The sequence below is a fragment of the Megalobrama amblycephala genome, linkage group LG4 (assembly GCF_018812025.1).
Source record: "Megalobrama amblycephala isolate DHTTF-2021 linkage group LG4, ASM1881202v1, whole genome shotgun sequence".
Classification (NCBI taxonomy): Eukaryota; Metazoa; Chordata; class Actinopteri; order Cypriniformes; family Xenocyprididae; genus Megalobrama; species Megalobrama amblycephala.
This window is the reverse complement of record NC_063047.1, coordinates 2753912-2778754: the sequence shown is the minus strand read 5'-3', so window position 1 is coordinate 2778754 and position 24843 is coordinate 2753912. Positions and strand designations below refer to the sequence as shown.

Below are 24843 nucleotides of genomic sequence, written 5' to 3'. Positions count from 1 at the left end.
AATATGAAAATATAAAACAAAATATTTTTTCTTAAAAAAATCTTATCAAAATATAAAAATCCTATTTAAAATATATAAAAATTATATGAAACTTGTAAAATTATTTTTATTTAAATGACACTGCCATTCTGTTTATATGTATACTTTTTATAAATTTAAATAATATACAATTTTATAAAATAAAATTAATTTTACATTTATTAAAAAAAAAGTAAAGGATGATGTTATTAAAAATAAGGAATAATATTAAACATAATATTTGATAATATAAAATCCTAATATTAAAATATGAAAATATAAAACAAAATATTTTTTTCTTAAAAAAATCTTATCAAAATATAATAATCCTATTTAAAATATATAAATATTATTTTAAAAAAAATTCTGTGTATATAACAACACATTGCCACATGAACAACCTCGTTACCAAGCGATTTGTTCTTGCATTCATTAAATAAGGTGTTTAATGAGTGTTATGAGCTGTTTCTAAAGAGGCGTGACTCGAACAGTCCTGCTTCTTTAATTGTACATTAAACATCAGTTCAGTGTGAACAGACACATTGTGGCTGGAAAGTTGTCTGATTATGAGTGTACGAGTCATTCATTGTGTCTTTATTTCCCGTCTCGTTTATTTCAGACCGAAAACTGAGGAAACATTTTCTTTTTTTGTGAACGTGAATGCAGTAATATCTGCTGCGCTGCCATCTTGCTGAGGTTGCAAGCTGGCAGGGATGAGATCTCGGTGAAGGGTGAACGCAGGAATAAAGAGAGAGAGAGAGAGAGAGAGAGAGAGAGAGAGAGAGAGAGAGTGGTCGAGCGAGTGAGCGTGCACGTGAGGGTGATGCAGTGCACGAGGGCGGAGCTTAGCATCAGGCAATACCCTTTCTAATTCTCTCTCTCTCCATCTCTGATCTGGTCTGCGCTGACGCCGGTGTACCTGTCTCCTCTCCTGTCCTGCTTTCACCAGCGACTCGTCTTTTGTTCTGGAATATTCTGGTCACCTGAGCAACAGGGACCTCTGGACTGTACGTGTGGGATTGTGCATCTTTCTGATCGGGGTGTGTGTGTGTGAGAGAGAGAGAGAGAGAGAGGTGGCGAGAAACACGCTGGTCTCCGCCGAGGGAAGGATGGTTTTGCCGGCTGGTCTTGCGGCGTTTCTCATCCGAGTGCGTGTCTCCCGGGCAACCGCTCCCTCCCTCCTCGCGCCATGAGCCGGACCAACCGCGTCTCCTGCTCAATGCTCAACTGCTTCGTAAGTGATGCTCTGTGTGTGTGTGTGTGTGTGTGTGTGTGTGTGTGTGTGTGTGTGCGTGCGCGCTCTGCAGCTGTGGTTCAGTGATTGACGACACGTGACCGTACAGATGTGCCGTTTCTACTGAGAAAACAAGTGAAGAGAGTAAGAGTGTGTGATAAAGAGCAGATCTACACATGAACAGCATCAGATCAGCTGCTGCACTGGGAGAGTGAGGAAGAGGAGAGAGAGAAGTTCAGAAGAAACAACAGATGAAGATTTATACTAAGAATATGGAGGAAATTAGTCGTCTTCATTATAGATTCTCTTTATTGTTTGAAAACTTTGGTATAACATTGAGAAAAAATGACAGTAATTGTTAGTTTTTATTATTATTTTTAGTAGTAGTAGTAAATTATAATAAAATAATAGTAGTAGTAATAAATAAAAAAACATGAAGTAATATTATATATCAATTATGTTGTTGTTGTTGCTACTACTAATTAATATAATACAATATATTATATAATATTATATAATTTATTATAATAATCTATTTTCTATAATTATTATTATTATTATTATTATTATGTAGTTTAATAATGAAAAGAGTATCATTGTTATTTACCATTATTTAGTATAATAATAATAATAATAATAATAATAATAAATATATTGTATTATATTATAGTTTGTTGTTGTTAATACTAATGAAAATTATAATCTAATATATTTTCATTATTATTTAGTCATTTAGTTCTTCAATAGTAATGAAGATTATTTATCATTTCAATAATAAAAATAATAAATAACAATAATATAATATTTTAATTTATTATTATTATTATTATTATTATTATTATTATAAAGTTTTAAAATAAGAGTATATCATTTACCATTATTTAGTAGAATAATAATAATAAAAACCATTTATTTTATTGTTACTAATAATGAAAATACTAATATAATGTATAATATTATTATTATTATTATTTAGTTTAATAGTAATGAAGATTATATATAATATTAATAACAAAAATAAAAATAATAAATAACAATGGTATAATCTTTTTTTTTATTATTATTGTTGTTGTTATTATTATTATTATTATTATAAATTTTAATAATTATAAGAGTATATCGTTATTTACCATTTAGTAGAATAATAATATTATATTATATTATATATATATTATATATATTATATATATTATATTATATTATATTATATTATATTATATTATATTATATTGTTACTAATAAAAATAATGAAAATACTAATATAATGAATTATATTTTTTATGTTATTTATATAATAATAATAATAATAATATAATATTTTATTATTATTATTAGTAGTAGTAGTAGTAGTTCTATTGTATTAGTTTAATAATGAAAAGGGTATATCATTGATATTTACCATTATTATTTAGTAGAATAATACAAATAATAGATATATTATATTTAAAAAAAATCCATGTATAAAAAAGGCTGATGTTTTTTTTTATCTATCAATAAACTGGAAAAGTGTCATGCTAATGCATCACATCAACTGCCTTTAATGCAGATGTTTATTATTTATTATATTATATTATATTATATTATATTATATTATATTATATTATATTATATTATATTATATTATATTATATTATATTATATTATATTATATTATATTATATTATATTATATTATATTATATTATATTATATTATATTATATTATATTATATTAGTTTAGTTTAGTTTAGTTTAGTTTAGTTTAGTTTTTGGTTTGATTCCCATATTTCTATGTGGTTTAACTGTACTCTAGTATTCTATGTGTTTGTTGTTTGATTGGTTGTGTGTGTTGAGCTCTTGTGTTTGTGTTGAAGAGCACATGTCTCTCGTCTAGTGTGTCTCCTATAGAGTGTGTAGCACATTGTAAGGAGATGAGATGCTATCTCAGTAGTGCTGAAGGTTGAGTCTCACTCAGCACTTTTGCGTCTCGTTCTTGACGTTAATGAGGACGTCTTAAGTGGAGACGTGGCTGAAGGGATGTTTGTGTTTATAGTCAGAGGTCAGGTTCTTGAAGATGACCTTCTGAGCGTCCGATTGGTCCATCAGGAGTACATCCGCATTAAAGGCAGTTGATGTCATGCATTAGCATGACACTTTTCCAGTTTATTGATAGATAAAAAAAAAACATCAGCCTTTTCTATACATGGATCTTTTTTAAGCGCAAATAGTTGACAAACCAATAAAAATGTTTTTTTTTTTTATAGAAAATATGTAGTTTTATGGATTTGACATATAAAGCATTTTATTAGTTGAATGTCACTCATGCGTGATGTAAGATTTTGGTCATATTGCATACTCCTACATTGAATATTTTCCTATATTTGCTCTCAATTTAAGTGTGTTTTTTCTCAGTGAGAGCAGTAAAAGGCTTTTATTAAATGAACAAAGATTGTTCCACCCTGTGACGTCCTCTCAGTATCTGATTAAGCAGTAATATGAGCTGTGTGTGTGTGTTCTCTACAGGCGCATGTTTTGCATGTATTTTCCCGCATACTCAATCTATGTTTGGAGTCCTGTACGAGAGATCTGTCTGTCAGTCTTCCGTCCCATGAGTCTGTGCGAGCGCACGCTTGTACGCCCGTCCCCCTGCCGCTCTCGGAGCCACGCTGGCAGCTGTGATGTCTCACATGAGGTGGCATCGTGTTCGCTGCGGCCCGCGGGTGAGCTGATGGGGAGTCGTGACTAACACACCTTCGATATTAAAGCGTTTCCTCAACGTTATATGAAGGAAATTGTTTCGATGTAGCTCACAGGTTGTTTGGATGTAAATAACTCACAAATAGGGCAGAGTCATAATTAACAATGCAAACTCAAGTGTGCTTGCTATTTAATATTTGTGTATGCAATTTGTGTATGAGTGCTGTACGTTTTGTGTTTAGTGAGCTAATGAACAGAACTGTGGAAATAAAGGAGCATATGGGTTATATACATGTTCCTTCTCTTAAAATATATATACCAGCATTATTTTTATACATTTAATCATTTTTAAAAAATAAAAAAAACTTTGATTTAATTTTAACTTTGCAAAAACAATGAATGAATAACTAAAATAACAGACATATTTAACAAAAACGCAACAAAATTACTAAAACTTTAACTACTGAAGTGAAAACAGATAAAAGTGAAGTCAAAAATATACATACAAGAGAGTGATATTCTTGGATTAAAAAACATATCGCTGTTGTAAAATGACACTAATTAAAGCATTAATTAGTAAGGAACTTGCTGCATTAATACAGAGTTAAACTGATGTGTGTGAATGTATGGGCATGTAAAGAGGATCTGACAGTATTAAACGGGCTGTAGTTTCTCTGTCCTGTTGAAGGACACTGCAGGTCACTGTAGGATCTCCTGAGGCGCTGCACTGAAGGACATCGTGCGTTCGGCCCGTATGTGGGTACATGATGTTGGTTATTAGTCGAGCTCTCGTGCAGATATGTATATTGAGACGAAACAACATGTGTGCTGTTCCGCCCCAGATATCTCTGCGTATCGCTGTTTCACGTGTGTTCTTGCTCCATGTTAGGCCCTGGTGAGGCCTCTGATCTTTTCAAATATTCCTGCTCCTGAAATATTCAGTAGCAGCGGGAGAGACTCAGATGCATTTGTTCTTCATCTCTCTTCCTCCTCATTCGTCTTGTCCTCTCTCCTCTCTGAGGTTTGATTGTTTCTCGGCATTACCCTGATTGTAGTTAGTGATGCACTGAATTTATTTATTTTTTATTTATTTTTTTGGTTTCGGGCGAAACTGTGACGTTTAATTTCATGCAACAACGTGGATAAACTACAATCAGCAAAAAGATCTTTTAGTCTGCGCTGTTTTCTGTTGATGCGTGAACAAAACTCCACTAAGCATTGTTTGTAAGCCGCTTGACGTTTAATAAATGCAATAAGCTTTGTGCTGCTTTGATACACTAAAAAATTCTGGGTTAAATGGACAAACCCAGTGAATGGGGTTTTTTAACCCAGCGATTTGGTTAACCCAGCGAATGTGGTGTTTTAAACCAGCGAATGTGGTGTTTTAACCCAGCGAATGTGGTGTTTTTATCCCAGCAATTTGGGGTGTTTTAACCCAGCGAATGTGGTGTTTTAACCCAGCGATTGGGGTGTTTTATCCCAGCGATTTGGGGTGTTTTAACCCAGCGAATGTGGTATTTTAACCCATCGAATGGGGTGTTTTTATCCCAGCAATTTGGGGTGTTTTAACCCAGCTAATGGGGTGTTTTAACCCAGCGAATGGGGTGTTTTATCCCAGCGAATGGGGTGTTTTAACCCAGCGAATGGGGTGTTTTAACCCAGCGATTGGGGTGTTTTAACCCAGCGAATGGGGTGTTTTAACCCAGCGAATGGGGTGTTTTAACCCAGCGAATGGGGTGTTTTAACCCAGCGAATGGGGTGTTTTAACCCAGCGAATGGGGTGTTTTAACCCAGCGAATGGGGTGTTTTATCCCAGCGAATGGGGTGTTTTAACCCAGCGAATGTGGTATTTTTAACCCAGCGAATGGGGTGTTTTTATCCCAGCAATTTGGGGTGTTTTAACCCAGCGATTGGGGTGTTTTATCCCAGCGAATGGGGTGTTTTAACCCAGCGAATGGGGTGTTTTAACCCAGCGATTTGGGGTGTTTTAACCCAGCGATTTGGGGTGTTTTAACCCAGCGATTTGGGGTGTTTTAACCCAGCGATTTGGGGTAAATGTTTGCCCAACCTGCTCGGTAGTTTTATTTAACTCAACTATTGTTTAAAAATTGCTGTATTGCTTAAAATGAACCCAAAGTATGTTGGAAATTAACATTTATTAATAAGTTTAATGAATAATAACTAAACAATAAATGTATTAAATTGCTTATTAATAAATGTTCACCTTTTGATTATTATTGTTGCCTCAAGTAATTATGTGTCTGATTTTTAATTTCCAACCTATTTTGGGGTTCATTTTAAGTCAGCCATACAGTCATTTTTAAATAAAACTGCCCAGCAGGTTGAGCAAACATTTAACCCAACCGCTCCATTTTCAACCCAACTTGGGTTGTTTTTAATCCAGCATATTTTTTGGTGTACGTCGGAAATAAATTTGACATGCATCAACTCTCCATTTACACACAGTAGATACTCTGCATTTTGTATTTTGAATACGAGTGACTCGTCTTTCGGTAATCTGTTAACCCAGACAAAGCACTTTTTAATGAAGCAAAGAACTTCTTCTCCTCCATTGTGCATGGATATGTGGGAAGAGTAAACCGGAGTTGGAATTCCTGACCGATCCATGGAAACGAGACTCATTGAAAGGAAGTGTTTGAATGTGTTTTAATCTGAATAGCTGTCCTGTAATAATCTCTCAAAGTCAATCTAACTCATGCGCTTGCCTCTGGATTACAGCAGATGATGATTGTTTTAATGAATTAAACCAATAGCTGTCCCGTCCAAAAACCTCTTTCAATAATTTCATTCATGCTCGTGGTTGTTCTGTAACACAATAGAGAACTGGAGCTGGGCCGTATAACTCAATGACATAAAGCTCCAGTGTTATTTTAGCATTATTTATATACTATTGTAGTTTTTATTAATATTTTGAAATTGTATATCTTCATGTTTCAGTAAAACTAAGTTTTACTACTTAAATTTACTAATTTATAAATTATTTATCATGGTTATTTTAAAAATGATGCCATTTTGGATTGCATTTCCAGCAAAAGTAACTATGAATCATGAAGTTTCCATTATTGTGATGTAGAATCGCTCTGGTTTGTGTGTTAATGCATTAGTGCAGCGTCGTCCTGACTCAGTGCTTCGTCTTGTGTTCGTCTACTGTTACTTTAGAACAAGCAAATGAGGTAAAGCGAGGGATGGGCTAGAATAGAGCGTGACGAAGCAAAAAAATGCAGCGTTCTCAATCAACATGTTCCCAGAGACCACAGGAGACGTCAGAGCCTCCGACAGGCCATTTTTCCACCGAGAGTTCATGCGGCTGTCTTGAAGTGATGAGATGAATGGTATCAGGTTTACCTGACCTCATCTGAAGGTTCATAAACCATTTTTTTTGACGCAAGAACATTGTGTTTTCTTCAAACAGCCCAAAGGTGATGTTTGGTTATGAGAGATGGTAACCTCGGTATGACTCCTTAAGGGATTTTGCCATCTTTTTTGTGTCTAAAAATGTTTTTTTATACATGTAGGTGGACGTTTCTCACTACAAGATGTTTTTGTTTTTTCCATTGACTCAATATATATTAATAAATAAAATAAAAATAGAAATTAAATAATAAATTAAATGCATGAAAAATATGTACAATATGTATGACTACTGATGTTTTTTTCATGATTTAATGATCTTAAAATTAAATTTTAAATTAAATTATACTCTTGACATGTTTATAGTTATTAACAAAACAAACAAATTTGTTAGCACCGTATTAATGAAATAATATATATTAATAAATAAAAAAAAAAAATAAATACTAATAAATAATAAATATTAAATTAATTAATTAATTAAATAAAATATGTACAATGTGACCAGTGTCATTTTACCATTATTTATATACGATTGTAGTTTTTTATATATATATATATATATATATATATATATATATATATATATATATATATATATATATATATATATATATATATATATATATATTTTTTGAATTGGCATTTCTTTTTATATTTTAAGTTTTCATTTTAATTTTAATAATTTTATGTGCTTTTATCATTTTTTTTATTTTATTTCATTTTAAGTTTTAGTACTTTTAGGCAACAATTTTATTTTATTTTATTTTTTTTTTTTTTTAAATATTTTTCATCTAATATTTATATTACATTTTATTTATAATAGTTTTAGTTAACAGTAAACACTGACCGGAACTGCATTCTTGAAATACGTTGTCTGAACATTTGGTTTGTGTTGTTACAATGTTTCTTGCCTCATTGTTCCGGACAGATGCTAAAAATATCACGGTCTCCTCCTCCCTTATTCTTATGCCGTCACTTTTCGTACGTTTGGTTTCTTCTTGCGTTTTCGTCTCAGTTTTGGCATCAGTCCCTGTCCTATTTCTGTCCTATAACTTGTTTAAGAAGGAGTCTTTGTGTTCTCACTGCAGCCTTTTGAAGATCCCTGTGTCACTCTGAGCTTTTTATAGCACGTCTGCAGCCGAGGCTCATTAGAGAGTAAAATCTCTTTTCGTTAAGGCCGTCCTGTGTCTTTTTAAGGAGGTTTGGGTGTTGGATTAAACCACAATGTCTAAACGTCTCCATGTTTTACCAGAATGCAAACGCAGCAGAACTGATCCATTGGCTTATTGAAAAAGAAAAGATGTACGTTGAGGACTGAGAACGTGATGAATTGCTCATGGGATTCAGAGTGATGGATTGAAAACTCGAGCCCATCAGGAAGATTGATCTTAAATCTATCACCCGTCTCTCTATTCTCATTTCTGTTCTGTAATTTATTGCTCTTGTCTGGCGCCTCCAAGCCCAAACATCACCACTATCACTTGTGTTTATTTACAGCAGTTTTAGGATATTTTATTGAAGCCCAAAGTGGGCGGAGCCGTCCGTCGACATCTTGGCAGCGCGTCACTCCCGGATAACCGAAAATGGGCAAAGAGGCGGGACGTGGGTGGAGCTGAGGTGCCTGGTTGCTGAAACCACACCCACCTAGCTCGACGTGATCACGTTAGCTCAGACTAAGGAGCTATCTGTCTATCTTAGACACAATCTAAAATATTAATAAAGATGATAAATTATACATCATTTGAAAGTGTTTGCTGCCAATCTACAGTGTCTGTTTTATGATGCTCCAGCAACAGTAATATTGTAATTTGTGTCGGGTGAACAAATGAAAACACGCGAAATCAACACAGGACTTCATATCTTTGTAATGAAATAGCGATCGCGAGATGAATCCAATCTGTCGCACTTGGGTAAAATGTCCATTGAAAAACATCCAACAGCACTTTTTGTCCACAAAAGCGTTAATTCATGAAATATTGATATATTGTCCATTGTTTGCGTCATAAAGATCTGTTCTCCATCATCGTTCCTCAAGAAATTATGCATTCTGAGCAGCATTTGTTGTAAAACTGTATACGATCGTATACATTGGACTCTCACAAACAAATGAGCCCGTGTCCAAAGTATATTTTTTTTCGAAATAGTGCAGCAGTTTTAGTCATAACATCCAAGCAGTGCTGTCGGATTTTGTGGTGTCTTGAGAGGCATATTCTCCAGCCATTGCCATTGTAGTGAAGCTGGCGGACAAACTTTTAGCCAATGCTATGACGATCCAACAACGATGCCAAGCTCAGCGGCTGGAATTAGCTTATGGCTCACAGACGGCAAACAAACTGCTAGGAGTGACAGCAGTAGCAATCCACCTGTCACTCAAGTGGCCACGCCCTTAATTATGCAGAACTTTAAGGCTTATTATAATTTAAACCGATGAGTTATAAAAAAATTCAACCCCCTCAGAGTTGTCATGAAGGGCAAAATTAGCTATATAGATCAAAACCACTTTTTGTACCAGGCTGTAAACATGTTTTAACATGGGGTGTCTATGGGATTGACTCCCTTTTGGAGCCTGTCTCTATCGGCCAGTCGATGAATTGCAGTTCCGTGTTGTCTTCAAGAAAGAGAACGGAAGGTTGCTGCTTGGTCTTCTGTGAACAGTAAGCCCCGCCTTCTTTGATCTGATAGGCCATCATTCTGACATTGACGAGCGCTGTTAGACCGCCGAGTCAGACTAGCCTAAAAATCAAACTTTTTAAACTGTCTGTCATCCTGAGAACAAACAGAGCGGTGTGTAATGGAGAGCAGCATTAAGAAATATCAAATATTGGGAGGGACAATTTGGCCATTTCCAATTATTGGGGGGGACTTGTCCTCCTCAGTGCCCATGATGGTTTACGGTCCTGAGTCCACCGTTCATGGACTTTGTCTCTTTTTTTGTAGCTCAAAGTTTGCACACTGGTTTTAGTACATTTGAGCCACGCTATTTGGTGAATGCAATCGTCCTGAGCAGTGAATGCTGTGATTTCCCCGTCAAGGGCGTTTCTAGGGGCCGATTGTTGGCTCGTTGCCTGCTGACTGCAACCCTCAGAGAGTTTCTGCTGGCTCGATGCCTCAGGGACACGGAAAGAATGGCTTTCCTTTCATCTGGTTAATGGAGAAAGTGCTGGATAATTTACATGGGATAAAGGGGGCGGCTAAAGAGCAAAGAGATTTCTTCGGCTAATACAAGAGACATTCATTTCTCTTAACTGACAGAACTTTTCCCGTTTATTCTCCATTCCAGTCAAATACACTTATCTAGTGCACTACGTAGGCAGCATGTTAAGACATCAAAGGTGCACTAAGCGGTATACTGCATAATTGTGCTTTCTTCAAAGATTAGATTTTTTGCCATCTTTGCATGTATAGTCTCTGGAGAAGGCAGTCCCATAATGCACTGCAGTGAGCTTGGTGAGGAAAAACTCCCTCCAAGATGGTGACCGAAGTGATAAGCAATGTAGCATTTCAGTGAATTGCAGAGAAAATATTCATTTGCACAGTAAAGCAATTTTCCAAGTTGCAAATTAAGATTAAGAAAATACAAAATTTCATGTGTAATTCAATGTTTTACTTTTGTAATTATTTGTAAAATTTACCAGCAATTTCTGAGAGGAAATTGTTTGTAAGTAAATCCTACATCAATAAAACTTATCGTTTGACTAACATTAACTATAATATTTATGATATTTTGGCTGAAATGGGTTCTGAGAGAAACTGTGAGAGTTTGTATTTTGACTAACTGCTCGTCATGTAACTCGTTCATTTGACTTTGTCTATTTAAAAGCCATCACCCCGTCTCTTCTTTAGCCACCTCACACTAATGAGGATATACAGCACAGAATTAGCAGGCAGACGGTCACTAATTATATTAGCTTTTGACACTAGTGCAAACTGTACTTTGATAGCTTGCAAACAAAGAGCAACTATTTGGGGTGTTTTTCTTGTGTAGTAGTTAAACAAATCAAGTATTTATTTATTATTATTTTTTTTTTCTCTTTTTTTTCAGTCCTTTAAGCAGTTTTCATTACTTTTCCAGCTCAGTCAAAGCAGAATCTCTCTCATCTGCATCTGATGCAGGCTTCCTGTCTCACTGGAGGCGGATTTTCTGTGTCATCCTGATTTTTGCAGAAACGCACAGATGGAATCTGCATATCAAACCATTTCTGAGTTGCCAGCAGTTCTGCTTGTTTCTGCCCTTTTTCTAAACTCTTCTGTTGCTCTTTTTACTCATTGTGTCCCAATTGTGAACTGCCTGTAAATGGATAGATAGACTGATAGAACGATGGATGGATGGAATGGAATGATAGACAGATAGATGGAATGGAATGGATGGATGGAAAGACAGATATACGGATGGATGGATGGATGGATGGATGGATGGATGGATGGATGGATGGATGGATGGATGGATGGATGGATGGATGGATGGGATGGAATGGAATGGAATGATAGATGATGGAATGGAATTATAGATGGATAGATAGATGGAATGGAATTGGATGGATGGATGGATGGATGGATGGATGGATGGATGGATGGATGGATGGATGGATGGATGGAAAGACAGATATACAGATGGATGGATGGGATGGAATGATAGACAGATGGAATGGATGGATGGATGGATGGATGGATGGATGGATGGATGGATGGATGGAAGACAGATATACAGATGGATGGATGGGATGGAATGATAGACAGATGGAATGGATGGATGGATGGATGGATGGAAAGACAGATATATGGATGGATGGATGGAATGGAATGATAGATGGGTGGAATGGAATGATAGACAGATAGATGGAATGGAATGGATGGATGGAAAGACAGATATACGGATGGATGGATGGATGGATGGATGGATGGATGGATGGAATGATGGATGGATGGATGAATGGAATGATGGAATGGAATGGAATGGAATGATGGATGGATGGAATGGAATGATAGACAGATTAAATGGAATGGATGGATGGAAAGGTGGATATAAAGATGGATGGAATGAAATGATGGACTGATAGATGGATGGAATGGAATTGGATGGATGGAATTGAATTGGATGGATATACAGATGGATGGATGGATGGAAAGGCGGATATACAGACAGACGGATGGATGGATGGATGGATGGAAGGATGCATGGAATGTTAGACAGATAGACAGATGGAATGGAATGATAGACAGATGGATGGAAGGATGGGATGGAATGGAATGATGGATGGAATGATGGATGGATGGAATGGACAGATAGATGAATGGAATGGAATGGAATGGAATTGGATGGATGGAATGAATGGAATGATAGACGGATGGATGGATGGATGGATGGATGGATGGATGGATGGATGGATGGATGGAATGTTAGACAGATGGAATGGAATCATGGAAGGATGGATAAATGGAATGGAATGATAGACAGACAAATGGAATGATGGATGGATGGACGGATGGATAGATAAATTGTTTAATATGAGATTCTTCAATCATAATCTTGTGTAACTGCAGCTAAAGTAAAACAGCTCTAAAGAATTTAATTTATTTATTTATTTATTTTTTCAGTTTGAATCATCATTATAGATGTAAACACATGCAGAAATAAAGTCAGATGACTCATGGCGGTTCAGTAGATGCCAGTGTTCTCGTGAGCGTCATGACCTCTGTGTCTTCATGACAACTATCAAAGAGTGCTGCCATAGCAACATGCCACCGTCTGCCCCGTGGAATTGTGGGAGTAAACCCATGGGGATTCTGGGAGTGTGGCGTGTCTCATACAGCTGTGTGAGCAGTGATTCACGTTCAGCAGGAGCGAGGAGAAGTTTTTCATGTTTTTTCTAAATGTGCATTTAAATTAACTTTCTCATCTTTAATTATAAAATGCTCCAGAGAATCATAATGACATAAGATGATCAAAAATCAAAGCTTTGATGAGCAAAATATCAGGAAAATCTCAAACCTTGTTTACTTGGCAAAGATAAATGTTACATTTTAAATGCTTCTAGATTCTGCTTGTTGTTATTTTGTAACATTCTGAAACTGTAGCAGCTGAAGTTCTATAAAGATCATTTTTGCGTGCAGCTCCTCCTCTTCCTCTGTCTCGTCTGACAGGTGTTGGCATCTACTGTCACTCTGTTCCTCTGTGACCGACACACGGCTGAGCAGAAACGTCCTCAGTCACCTTCACACTGGCATCATTCAGTGTGCCGGAGCAATAGTTCATACAGCGTACGCAGTCATGTGACCGCATGTGACCACATTCATGTGCTGTAGGTTAGACTAGGGATTTGTCTAAATATTGAATTATGATGTTGATGACATTTATGGTTCAGATGGGTTACAGGCAGCATTTTATGGCTTTGTGACATGCAAATACCCATAATACTTATTTTTTTTATTAAAAGATGCATTAAATTAATTAAAAGTGACCGAAAAGACATTAATAGTGTTACAAAACATTCAACTTCACTGTTTTCAACATTGATAATAATCATAAATGTTTCTTGAGCAGCAAATCATCATATTAGAATGATTTCTGAAGGATCATGTGACACTGAAGACTGGAGTAATGATGCTGAAAATTCAGCTTTGATCACAGGAATAAATTACATTTTACTATATATTCACATAGAAAACAGCTGTTTCAAATTGCAAAAATATTTCACATTTTTACAGTTTTTTTCTATATTTTTGATCAAATAAATGCAGCCTTGGTGAGCAGAAGAGACTTCTTTGAATGGCGTCATAGTATTGCCAATTTGTTTTTTCTGTTTTTCTTTAAATCGATATTTCTAATCAAATGCAGAGTTTTGGTGTCTGAAAATCTCAAGAACTGAAGTTTATTTCAGCATTTATGTTCATGATGTTGCGTATAAATATTCTCTATTCATTCTATAGGGATTTATCCGAATATTTGAGATGTGGGTGACCAAATGTCAAAGTCATAATGAAATCAAAATTGACTAGAATATTGCATTGTTTATTACAAATAATTAATCCGTGCACATCATTATTTTTGTTTAAATTCATGTTCCTCATAATCTTGAATCAGAATAACTTCCCCTCCCTCTTGCAGCATCTCTTCTCTTCTCTGATGATGAGGGCGGGGCAACCTGTCACTCACATGAGATCCACCAATAGCAAACTACAACCATCCAATCAATTCCCCACAGACAAAATCAAGCCCCGCCCTACATTTGTTCTTGTTCCAGAAGCATTTCTCTCGGATATACGGCACAATAGGGAAGAAAAGACTAGCTCAACTTCAGTTTCATGCCGACTTTTAAGTATTGGTTACTAAAACTGTTGTGTGTGATGTTTAAAAACCTGATTGAATCTGTCCAGTCTGTCTCTCAGTTGTTTGTTTTGATAATATCTGGCATGTGTGTTAGTGTGTGTGTTTCATGGCACAGCTGGCTCGGCTGCTGTTGTGCCAGTCGGGTTACAATTTAGACTCTCTCCCACACACACACACACTTACAAAGGTGTCCTCTGTCCATCTGGCTGTGTTAGACAGGGTGTGTGACTGCGGGACGTCGTAGACGGAGTGTCTGGGTCATTCGCTCTTTGTCTCTCCCGACTGATAACGACACACTCCTAAACCTTCGCCAGAAACATGCAATCATGCTTCAGCAACAAGGTACGAAAGATGTGACTTCACTGCTATACTCGAGTATAATTTTGAGGCGTCTGTACTTTTACTCAGTTGTAAATAATGCTTTTTACTCCCATTACAATTTCATGTAGACTTCAACGTTCAAAGTATACGTCATGTGACTTCAATCATTTCTCAATTATTTAACAATAAAAATAGTATTTTATTTTATCCTAATGTGGCTTTGAAAGACACGGGTGGTTAAATGGCAGAACATTAATTTTTTTTAGTGTACTATCCCCATCAGACAGACATTGAAGTGTGTTTTTATAATAACATCGCTGTAGATGGATGAACTTGAGTCCAGTGTGAACGCAGTTCAAGATTATTAGTCTAAAAATCACTATATTCAAATGATAAACCACTGACAATCCATCTGCTGAAAACATTCAGGATATTGGTTTACACAGTCAGAACAATGCCATTTTTGACAGTTTTCTTTACAAAAAGAAATGCCTCAAAATACTAAAATTAGAAAATCTCTAATAATCTCTAATACCTCTTGTTTTCTAAAGTCTATTTAATTTTACAACTTTAAAATACAATTAAATGTAGATACTTATGTTTTTTTTTATTATTTTTGAGTCTGTACTTAGACTTTTAATTGAATAAAATGCATTACAGTATCTTTACTTCAACTTAAGTACAATTTCTCAGTACTTTTTGCACATTATGATTATGATTATAGTCGGGGCTAAAAGGCTATTTAATATATGTAAGGCACATAATATATTAAATTGTTTTAGTCTTTAGTCGTTTGACATATTAAATAGATTTCAGCCCAGTTCAAATTAATTTAGTAACCGTTTTTCTTACAAAGTTTCACTTGGTCTTTTCGCAGCCGCTCCCGCCGTTGTGCGATCTGACCTTTGACCTTTTGACCTCAGGTCGCTGCCGTGATCATACTTTACGTATTTTCGCCGGTGGTCACTTTTGCATGAAAATACTTTCTTAAATAAGTGTTCCTGGTGTTCCTGGTGGTGATGTGTGTGAAACATTCACCCGCATTTGGCTGCAAACTTTAACGTGCCCTGTGTGGCAATTTATGCCCAAACCGCTGCATGAGGAAGTGGAAAGAACTGATGAAACGTGCAGATCACTGTGTTAACCTGCGTTTCTCAATCATCAAACTGTACAGAGTTCAGAGCGAAGGTCTTCAGATACTTTTCACACAGTAATATGACATCTGGATCATTCCTAATGTCTTCTGGAAACAGTCTTGTTTTGATTGTTGTCGCCTGTTGTAAAGTGTGTGTGTGTGTGTGTCAGGCAGTTGGTTTATTTCTTCAGCCACATCTGATGCCAGTCGCAGGTCTTTCACCTCGTCCTTTGATGTGAACGGCGGCTCAAGGTCCCTTTAGATCAATGTTTAATCCTCTACGTGATGCCGATGAACACGTACCTCTGCCATGACCGATTTCTGAAGCACCGAAACTCTGTCCTGCGGAGAATATTGTGTGAAAGGACGGTTTAGTCCAAGGACACGCTTGTAATTCTGCAGTTAAATTCATTTATCGTAACAATTTTTATTAAAAAATGTAATTTTGTTTCATGTAATTTTTCTATTATATTTTTACAATTGTAAATTCTTATTTTCAAAATAAAGTTTTAATAATAATAAATATATTTTAAATAAAACTGTATAATAATTAAGTATAGTATGTTTTATTATTAAATATAATAATAACAATAACAATAAATATTTTATAGTCCTATTGATAATCATTTATTTTTTATTATAATTTTACAATTAATTTCTTACAAGTAATTTATTTTCAAAATAAAGTTTTAATAATAATAAAAAATATATTTTAAATAAAACTGTATAATAATTAAGTATAGTATGTTTTTATTATTAAATATAATAATAACAATAACAATAAATTGTTTTATAGTCCTATTGATAATCATTTATTTTTTTATTATAATTTTACAATTAATTTCTTACAAGTAATTTATTTTCAAAATAAAGTTTTAATAATAATAAATATATTTTAAATAAAACTGTATAATAATTAAGTATAGTATGTTTTTATTATTAAATATAATAACAATAACAATAAATTGTTTTATAGTCCTATTGATAATCATTTATTTTTTTATTATAATTTTACATTATATTATCATTTACATTTTATTATAATTTTTCTAATTTCTTACAATTTCCTATTTTCAAAATAGTTTTAATAATAATAAAAATAACATAATTAATAATTGTATAATAATAATAATAGTAATAAATGATGATGATTATATGTAGTAATAATACTTATTATATATTATAATAAATATAATATATTTTATTATATGTAATAACAATAGTTATTATTTTTAATATATACATTTACAAATAATTTCTTACAAGTAATTTCTTATTTGCAAAATTGTTTAAATAAGAATAATAAATAACAATATTATTATTAATAATTGTATAATAAGAGTAATAGTATGATAAATGATAATAGATAATTATAGATAATAGATGATTATTATGTAGTAATACTTATTACAGTTATTATTATATTTAATAATAGTTAATAGTAATAATAATAGTTATTTTATTGTTCTATTGATAAATAATCAGATTTTTTGGAGCTCTTTTTTAAAATCGAAATTGCAATTTTCTTCTCAGATCATTCAGCCCTAGTGCATGTCATATGAACAATCATTCAGTAATTGCTCATAACTCACGCTGATATGCAGTGAATATGGTTGATGTTGTTGATGTTTTTCTCTGATGACAGCTGTTATGCTTGTCTGTCATCTCTTGCTAATAGCTGATTTGTCCTGCACACGCTCCATCAGTCGGGAGTCTCGGGCTGATTGTGTTTTCTGACCGGAGCAGAACGGATACGTCACTGCTGTAAATGTCACTCAACTGATGGGAGACACAGGTTTCCTCTGTCCATGTGTGTGCATGAGGAAGTTGGACACAGTTTATGTACGTTCTACAGCAGGATATATGTGATTCTGCTTCAGAATTTGGCCAAAGCTAATTGGTTTAGAGTTGCCAAGAACAACAGAAGATTCCGATGCTTGCGGTCAAATTCAAACACGGCTCGTCCAATCAGAATTCTGATTTGGAACAGTTTTTTTTATGAAGTTCATATATGTAATAATGTGTGTTGTTGTGTGTGTTTTCAGGGTGAGGAGGGACCGCCCAGCCTGGAGTACATTCAGGCCCGGGACCTGTTCCCCCAGAAAGAGCTGGTCAAAGAAGACGACGCTCTACAGGTCAGACCGGTGACATCTGCTTTCTCCCATGCTGAGTTTCACCTCATGTTCTAAATTCTAGTGAATGTTTAATGATTAATAATGATAATTGTATAATAACTGCAATTACATGCAATAATAATAATAATAATAAAGGTACAATAATGAATTATAATTACAATAATAATATGATCTTAGTAAGTGGGTCAACACACCTCAGACTATGAAGGAAATATCAGTCAAATTAAATGAGAGGTCTAGAATGTTTGGGGAGATGGTGGATAACAGATGAGAAGGTGAAAAGAGTGAAATTAATCAAAAGGACGGAGCAATGACACTATACAGAAGGGACAACCAGAGACCAGACACAGAAACAAGAGCGGGAGAACTTGACATTGACTCTTATTCAATGACTTTGTGTAAAACTATGAGTCTAAATGCAGCACTTGAAGGACTCTTAATATATGTTCCTGGTCTTACTGTCATCGATTCATCAGCCGTGTTTTAAGATTGATGTTTGTTAAGGTAAAACTCACCATCGTGATTTTGGGTCTTGTGAGGAAAACAATACCTTAGTCTTGGGACTACATACCTTTTGACCCAGCAAGCACCCTAGCAACCATCAAAATCACCCTAGCAACAGCATTGCAATCACCCATAACACCATAGCATCGCAGTGATGAGTTTTGCACCTCTTACAGTTCACTTACTGTACCTAGAACAACATGCTCAAAAGCACAGTGGTGGGGACTTATGTTTATTTTATTTTTTATTAGTTTATTTTAATATTTATTTTTTGAATTATTATTATTATTATTATTATTATTATTATTATTATTATTAATAATTAAAACCACAATGGTAGAACTTTTTTTTATTACAATTTATATTATTTTATTTTTATTTTTATTTTATTTTAATATTTATTTATTTATTTTCAGTGATGGGACTTTTAATTTTTTTTTTTAATTTTATATTTTTTATTTTAATTTTAATTTTTGATATTTTATATACATATATATATATATATATATATATATATATATATATATATATATATATATATATATATATATATATATATATATATATATATCTCCTCAAAAGCACAATGGGACTTTTATATTATATTAATTTTATTTTTATTTATTTATTTTGTTTTAATATTATTTTATTTTAGTATTTATTTTTTTGTATTATTTTTTTATTAAAAACATTTTTTTTTATCAAACTAGCAACATGCTCAAATGCACAATGATGGGACTTTTATTATTATTATTATTATTATTATTATTTAATAAAACCAGTACCTCATTGCACATGTGTAAGTGGCTCATAACCTTCCAAAATATGTTTTTTTTTTTTTTTTTTTTTTTTTTTTCCCTTTCCCCGAATATCTTGGGTCCAATTGAAGCAGCTCCCAGCTTGTCTGACACACTTTCTTATTTTCCTTGTTCCTGCAGGAGGGAGTGGATTGTGCTGTCCTGGTTAATATCCCCAGATACACAAACCATTTATGATTCACTATATGTGCAGTGCTTAATGTCTCCCCAGTGATTTATACATGAATATAACAATACTTGAAAATTCAGTATCTGCATTACAGGTCATTTAAATCCCATTTATATCTAGATCCTGCTGGATCAGTTTTGGTGATTTAGATGCATTTAAAAAGAGAATGAAAATGAATACATGTTTCAGTATTTGGTGCACATTTTACTTGCAGGCATGATTTTTAAACGGGTTTAATTATTTGTCCTTGAAGATGATCACATGCATCCAGTTGCATTAGGATGCAAATGTAAAGATGTGCATGTCGTAGTTAAATGTGAAGCGTTCCTGATTACGATGCCATGAATTTTGAACAATGACTGTTTTCACCAAAAGATAAAATACAGCTGTCACTAATGCAAGCGTGCACTGGGATTCGAGTCTGATTTTGAGTCACGCATCCTTCCGTCTTTGTTTATTTGGACTTGTGTATTTGAAGCAGTCGTGCTCGTGCCGCGTTGAGTTCTCCGTTGCGTGTCTCTCTGTGAAGATCCACGGTAGAAGTCGTTCTCCCAGCGCTCACCTGATCCCTTTGAAGCAGCGCTGCTTTCATGGCTTGTAGTGTGTCACTCAGTTGGCACGCAGCTCCATGAAATATGGATGCAGTTTCCCATAGATCAGCGTTACAGCAGCAGAATGCACCAGTGCTTACAGACACCATGATGCTGTATTTCTCTGTACACGTTCTTCATGTTTCAAGCATTTTATTTTTTCCTAAAGTTTACTTGTGCACACTGGAGTACAAATATAAAGGTGCCTATAAATATCTTTTAAATACGGCTGTCTGAGGACAGTGACTCCATCCTGCTGTAGGTTCACAGTAATTCCTGAAAAATGGATGATATGACTGTATATCAGTCACTTAGACGTTTATTGTCTTGCAGATTGAGACACACACATAGAGCACACATACTCATAACCTTAATAATAGCCTGTAAATCTTTATTTCATTCATAAAGATTTGATTAAGTTATTAATATGTAGGCTCTAGACATCATGGCAGCTCTCAAAGGAAAGTCATTTCAGAGAGCAAAGTTTTTATATTTTGATGAAAGATAGAATAACGGGCACTAAAGCATGCGCTTTGATTTATGTGCATTTACATCTTTAAAGAGGTGGTTGATTATGATTTCACTTTTTTAACTTTAGTTAGTGTGCAGTGTTGATGTCTGCAACATCAGCAAAGTTACGGTATGCTCAAAGTTTGAACAATGTAAGGCTGAACACCGTTACTGACAATCCTCATTTTGGCTGCGTGAGATTCTCCAGCTTTGTTGTTGTTGAGCTGTTAAAGCTCCGCCCTCTTCTGGAAAGTGGAGCTCATTTGCATTTAAAGGGACACACACAAAAACGGCGTGTTTTTGCTCACACCCAAATAGAGGCAAATTTGACAAGCTATAATAAATGATCTGTGGGGGATTTTGAGCTGAAACTTCACAGACACATTCTGGAGACACCAGAGACTTATATTACATCTTATGAAAGGTGCCCTTTACTCGTCTGTTTTAGTGTCTGTCACATTTGTACGTCTTGCCCAGATGTCTTTCTATGCAAGGTCATCTTTCGCCCATATTTGTCCCCTAAGTGGGACTGACTCGGTACCGGCTGTGCAGACGTGTAGAGAGACGGAGTAACAGTAGGAAGTCGATGAGTAAGATCTCATGTGGACGTGCTGCTTTTGGCCTCCGCATTACAGACTGATTCATACAGCACTGAGTGTGAGACGCTTCACAATCCTTAGATAGGAAGCAGTCAAGGGAGACAGTAGACACATTTGTGCATGAACGTGTGCGCTTTGGCTTTTTTTTAAATGTATCTTAGTAGTATTTCAAGTACAATGTCTTATTTCTGTCTCTAGTGTCACTGAATGGAATTTAAAAAATGATGATCATGATAAGGTTGATCCATTTTATTTATAATGTGCTTTTTTCAAATCTAAAGTGCTTCACAGAAAATAAAGACAAAATACAATAATAAAAAATAAGTCAGAGGAACGGCTTGTCAAATTTGCCCCTATTTGGGTGTGAGCAAAAACACACTATTTTGTGTGTGTCCCTTTAAATGCAAATGAGCTCCACTTTCCAGAAGAGGGCGGAGCTTTAACAGCTCAACAACAACAAAGCTGGAGAATCTCACGCAGCCAAAATGAGGATTGTCAGTAACGGTGTTCAGCCTTACATTGTTCAAACCGGAGTCGACACTGATGGAGAGACTTTTAGGACGACTTTTAGACGTTTCTGAATGGTTAGTGGATAAATTGATGTAGTTGCTGTGGAGTTGATTCAACTCATCCACTAGCATGTGCCGTCATGTTCATCTTTTGTGTTGAATTGACCCTCGTTTGTGAAGCAGTCCGGCGTAAAATGACGGCATGACAACAACACTCTACTACAACAACTCTTCCTCTTCTCTAAAGCAGCCCAACATGGCCCCGCCCCCTTTTGTTGTGTGTTCTCGGGGGCGGGGTTTATGTAAATATTAAGGTTTGTGATGTCACAAACCCAGGAAGAAGCTCGTTGTAGTCTCTACCAGCCATGTGTTGTAGTCCTTAAATAGTGATTTCTGTAAAAGAAAATATCTCTTTGCATTGAACTTTGAGCGTCGTAACTTTCCAGATGTTGTTTATGCTCAAACAGCAACATTACACACTAACTAAAGTTAAAAAAGTCAAATCAAAATCAAGTACCCCTTTAAACACATTGCAGTTTTATTTTGGACAGAAATCACACACTTACACATTACGTCTAATGCAGTATATGCCTTCAGAAGAAGCTGGAAAGACAAACGTTGCCTTGTTAACTTTGTAGTAAGAGCCTCTTAAATACAGCCTGAACTGCTTTAGTGTTTTGAGTTTGAAGGCTTTTAATGTCCTGTTTACTGAGAGCTCAGTGCAAGGCATTGACTGGGCAACCACACAAGCCGCTGGCACAGATGGCATTATGGGAAAGGAAAATTGGAAGCAGAGGTGATGCAAAGCTACAGAAAAACAGCTTCTCTTAGTTCAAACTTCAGAAGCTGAGAAAACCACATTCAAACCGCAACAGACAAACGGATTTAGATGTGTAGAATAAAAACAAACCAACAAAGAGATATGCATTTCTATGCCAGCTAATCAACCTAATAAATGTGTTCAATGCCACATCGTTGTCTTTGTCTCTCCAGGTCCCGTTCCCTGTCCTGCAGGGCGAGTGGGTGGAGTTTCTGGGTCGAGCGGACGATGCCATCATCGCCATCTCCAACTACAGACTTCACATCAAATTCAAAGACTCCATCATCAACGTAAGAGAACACAAACGAAAGAGTTCAGCTCACTGAATCACAGTTCAATCTCTGCTGCAGCTCCTTTCATAGTCGTCCAGCTGTTGAAGTCTTTGTTTTGCCTGCAGAGGGGCACGTCTCCTCTTATCTCAGTAAAAGAGCCGTTCTCTGGGCACTGGTTTGATTTCTCCAGCCTTTGACCTCAGAGCTCTGGGAGGTCTGAAGATAGACTGAGCTCATGTTGGCACACAGGCCTCTTTTTCTCTTTCTTTCCACCCACAAACTCCCTTGCCTTCAAGCAGGAAAACTGCTGCTGTCGTCGCAGTTCTGACTTGAGTGAAGTTGAAGTTTAGAGTAGTTGTGTAGTTTAACTGCCGTGTTTTGAAACAAATGCATTGTTCCTTTTCTGTTTGGCGCTGTTAGCAGAGCAGTGGTTATGACGTTTTGATAAATTAGTTGGCTTAGCATTTCCTTCAGCTATTTTCATGCCTTGTTAAAATTGTAGGAGCTAACGTTACCTTCACTGTTCATATTATTGCTCTATCATATTTCATCTTTAATTTAATAGCACAGCGTGCACTCACTCTCTCTCTTTACCGTCAGTTAGCATTATTAATGTCTTGATTTACTTTCTATGCTATTGCCATATCCATATCCAAGTGCTTAACACATTTATTAGAGCACCACCCAATGTAAGCTTTGTGCCACAGCTGCTCTAAACTAACAGTATTGGTGATTACCAAATCATTTTTTATGTTTCTGTAATGGTTAATCCACCAGTGTGTGAGAGCTCTTTAGTCACAGTAGTGTTTCTAATGCTACAATATAATTATTGTTGGGATTTAATGGATTCAAAGATAGATCGTATAAAAGTTTAATCAAAAGCAAGTGTTTGGGAACAACTAGAAACTATTTGTAAGTCATTAAAGGGTTAGTTCACCCAAAAATGAAAATAATGTCATTAATTTCTCACCCTCATGCCGTTCCACACCTGTAAGACCTTCATTCATCTTCAGAACACAAATTAAGATATTTTTGATGAAATCCAATGGCTCAGTGAGGCCTGAGCAATGACATTTCCTCTCTCAAGATCCATTAATGTACTAAAAACATATTTAAATCAGTTCATGTGAGTACAGTGGTTCAATATTAATATTATAAAGCGACAAAAATATTTTTGGTGCGCCAAAAAAACAAAATAACGACTTATATAGTGATGGCCGATTTCAAAACACTTCTTCAGGAAGATTCGGAGCGTAATGAATCTTTTGTGTTGAATCATGATTCGGATCGCGTGTCAAACCGCCAAACTGCTGAAATCACGTGACTTTGGCGCTCCGAACCGCTGATTCGACACGCTGATTCATTACGCTCTGAAGCTTCATGAAGCAGAGTTTTGAAATCGGCCATCACTAAATAAGTCGTTTTTTTGTTTTTTTTTGGCGCACCAAAAATATTCTCGTCTCTTTATAATATTAATATTGAACCACTGTACTCACATGAACTGATTTAAATATGTTTTTAGTACATTAATGGATCTTGAGAGAGGAAATGTCATTGCTGGCTATGCAGGCCTCACTGAGCCATCGGATTTCAACAAAAATATCTCAATTTGTGTTCTGAAGATGAATGAAGGTCTTACGGGTGTATGGTGAGTAATAAATGACATTATTTTCATTTTTGGGTGAACTAACCCTTTAACAACAGAGACATACAAGTACATAAAAACAATGCTAGTTAGAATACAAGCTGTTATCAAGGCCAATACAAAGTAAAAATAAAATATATTTTTGGGTTATTACGTGTGAAAAAAAAAATCTATTTAGTTAGTAAAT

The 24843-nt window shown here is 35.1% G+C and overlaps 1 protein-coding gene across 2 annotated transcripts in view; it reads left to right on the top strand.

The window, feature by feature from the left end:
• Positions 1-365: 365 nt before the first annotated feature.
• mtmr4 (myotubularin related protein 4) overlaps positions 366-24843 on the top strand; it is a 53132-nt gene continuing 28654 nt past the window's right edge. For both annotated transcript variants that reach the window (XM_048186805.1, XM_048186804.1), the window contains exons 1-3: positions 366-1252; positions 18131-18220; positions 22913-23029. In XM_048186805.1, coding sequence (XP_048042762.1) covers positions 1208-1252; positions 18131-18220; positions 22913-23029 — 252 coding nt within the window. In that variant the 5' untranslated portion in view covers positions 366-1207. The remainder of the gene's footprint in view (positions 1253-18130; positions 18221-22912; positions 23030-24843) is intronic.